This window comes from Vigna unguiculata, chromosome 4, assembly GCF_004118075.2.
Source record: "Vigna unguiculata cultivar IT97K-499-35 chromosome 4, ASM411807v1, whole genome shotgun sequence".
NCBI lineage: Eukaryota > Viridiplantae > Streptophyta > Magnoliopsida > Fabales > Fabaceae > Vigna > Vigna unguiculata.
This window is the reverse complement of record NC_040282.1, coordinates 13,896,579-13,899,898: the sequence shown is the minus strand read 5'-3', so window position 1 is coordinate 13,899,898 and position 3,320 is coordinate 13,896,579. Positions and strand designations below refer to the sequence as shown.

General features: G+C 30.0%; 1 protein-coding gene across 1 annotated transcript; it reads right to left on the bottom strand.

Annotated features, from left to right (window-relative positions):
* Positions 1 to 1,900: 1,900 nt before the first annotated feature.
* Positions 1,901 to 2,946, bottom strand: LOC114180525 (heat shock protein 90-1-like). Its single transcript, XM_028066837.1, has 4 exons — positions 2,824 to 2,946; positions 2,610 to 2,748; positions 2,312 to 2,511; positions 1,901 to 2,206 (listed from the first exon to the last, which is right to left on the bottom strand). The coding sequence occupies exons 1-4, from the start codon at positions 2,944 to 2,946 to the stop codon at positions 1,901 to 1,903; spliced, it is 768 nt and encodes a 255-aa protein (XP_027922638.1).
* Positions 2,947 to 3,320: the final 374 nt, after the last annotated feature.

The following is a 3,320-nucleotide window of genomic DNA, read 5'->3' as shown; positions in this document are numbered from 1 at the left end:
GTTGTTTAACTTAAGTATCAAAGACGATGTAATTCTCTTATTTGTCATTGTTATTTGAAATTTTTAGACAATTGATGTTTTTAACTACAATATTTAATAAATTAAATTCTAAGCTTTACTTAAGTACGTTTTTTCAGTAATTGTTTTCCACTAAAAGTATACGATTTATATAACTCTTCATGACATCCCAACTTGGGGTGTTAAAACTATAAAATGGATGAGAGTGAATAATGTTTTTGTCTTCTTATTAACATGAACTAATATGTTAGCCATTAACATTTGATTACTTTCATTAATCTTAATAAATAAATTTTGGGATTCATATAGTAAGAAAATAAATAATATCATAATAAGAAGTAGTTTAATTTAAATAGATAGATAATTTATATATATATATATATATATATATATATATATATATTCTAATACATGAGTAACTAACTCACTTAGTTAATGTATTTTAAACAAAACAAACTTCAATCTATATTAAAAAATCAACATGAGATGTAAAGTAATTCAAGTCAATGGTTAACATAATTGAACACTTTGACTTTTTCCTAAATTTTAAGAAGGAACATTAGCACATATTTGTGGGTAAATTCAAATAAACAATTATAATGTAAATATAAACCAAGTTGTAACATTGATGACAATTTAACACTATCATAGGATAGTTTGCTATATTCACAAATAATGTCGAGTAATTGTGATACAAAATTCCATTACAATGATTAGTTGTATTATATTTATAATTTCCACTTTGCCACAAAGGGGGGCATAAACTGAGAGAACTACAATGAGAAACTGACAAGCCACTTTGGATATTTGTAGGAGAAAACTCTAATATAAGTAGTCATAAGTCATTTAGGTGAAAACAAAGAAGACATTATGTATTTATCCTTCGATCGGAAAGACTTTTCTTATAAAGTATTATTTGGCAATTACGTTCATGTACATTGACACCAAGCTTCTCAATCAGGTTGGTTCTTAAGTCAAACCAAGCTAGGTCACCATCATTTGTTTGGAAGAGTATATTGCCCATATTACTTGTTCCAATTGGAAACGAAAGTGAAGGTAAAGGTCCAATAGTAAAGATTTTAGTCCATGTTTCTTTCTTACCAACTTCAACCAGAATTGATATGTAAAATATAGTTGTATCGTTATAATTTGACATTAAAGCAATGAACCCATTTAAGAGAAATAATTTTCTCCTCACCAAATACAAATTAAAATCATTGTATATTTCTATGGGTATATCTAAGGGTGTGAGGGTGGTATAACATACCTCATTGCTTATGTCAAATGATACCAAATATCCTTCCTTGTCATTGTTACACAACCAATGGCACATTCCCTTTAAGTAGAATGTATCATTAATACCCTGGCAGTTAAGCAATTCAATATTAAGTTTCCTCCAAGAATACTTCTTAGGCTATAAATCTCCCATAAATCTCTAAAATCCCATTCCCCATAATTAATTCCGTCCAAGTGTCCATCTTCAAAATAACATACGTTTCTAATCACCTTATAATCATCTCTAGCCCAATCATACCCAAATCCTTCATATTTAATCATAATGTCGACATAATACGGTATATCCTCAGTTGGGCTAGGCGGTGTGACCTTACATTCATTGGTAGAAGGATTCCATAAATACACAATTCCTGTACTTTCTAGGTAGAGGCAAATAATTCCATTAATACTAGAAGAACCCAAAATATAACATCCATAAGCGTGACCTTCTATATGTGGATTTGGCCAATTTAATATTTCCAAATTCTGAAACTTATTACCACAAAGTGAATATAAGGAAGACTTAGGAATAATTTGGTTGTTAACTGGACCGAGGCATAGTAGGAGAGAGGTATCATCAAAGCATGAATTTTGGTTCCATATCAAATTAAAGCGCAAAAGGTTCGTGAAATTGGATTTTCCAACAAGAGAGCCCATGATTTGCGTATGCACCCAAATCTTTAAGAGATTTCAATGACAATTTGAAAAGAACGTTGAATTCAAGATGATCTGGTAAATGTTTTCCAAGATTTTGAGCCACAAATTTATTGCGCATCTCTTGGTCGTGCAACCAATTGTTAATGAGTTTCCAATGGTCTTTGGTGTTCTCGCTCCAAAGGTAAATAGGATGGGTAATTTGTTGACAGTCTTTGCTAATGAGATTCTTGATGGTGGTCTCTTCCAAGTACTCCAACTATTGACAATAATAAGTGAACAAAAGATGTAACATAAAGTATATGAATGACTTAAATTGAACAGAAGAAATAATGTAAAATAAGTAATGACTTAATTTATGTACTTGATCGTCCTTGAGGAAGAGGGTGATTTTAGTTCCCCTAGGGAGTCGTTGGTCATCGATATCCTTGGTTAAAAAGAAAGAGGAACCAGGTTGAGAGTCCCAAATATATTGGTCATCGTCATTATGCTTGGAGGTGAGGATAACCTTATGAGCAACCAAATAAGTAGAGTAGAAGCCAACACCTAAATTATCGACCAAATCTAAAACAAACACACAAACACACACACACACACACACACGTGAATACAATTAATGACAATGCAATGCAAATGAAAGTGGAATATCATCACCTACCTACCTACTTTGGTTATGCCAATACCATTGTCGATGATAGAAAGTGTTTTGTTAACCTTGTGAAGGATTAATCTAACAATTAGTTCATCATTATTTAAAATATTTTTTTTCGTGAGCCTCTCAAATTGGATTTCATCCAAAGCCTGTTCATGCATACGTTAATCAATAACAATTACAAAAAATTACAAATAGAAAATAAAATTTGAACGATAACTTACATTAGAAGCATTAATGATAAGTTCACGGAGAAAGATTCCTTTGTTAGAATAGAAAGTCTTCTTCACCAAGCTTAACATCTCGCTCTTCTCACCTGCTAATACCAAGATCTTATCATTTGTCATTGTAGTTCCTTTGGAATAATAACAATCTGATTGAAACAATTTATCCAAACAAAACCACTCACAACCATACCTTTGTATTTGTTAACCACAACCACCCATTATAACCCTTTAATACAAAATCATCATCCATTTTTAGTTGTATTACCTTAAATTAATATTCATTAATTAATTATTAAACTTAATTAATACATAACTTTTAAAATTTTTAATTAATGTGTATCATCATCCATTTTATTAAACAATAGTTTTCTTAAATTTTTAAACAAATAATTAATTTTTTCCTTTAAATTATTAATTACGTAATTATTTCATTGGAGCATGAACACATTGTATTTAATTTGCATTATTAAAAACAATATGATTAGATATAGATA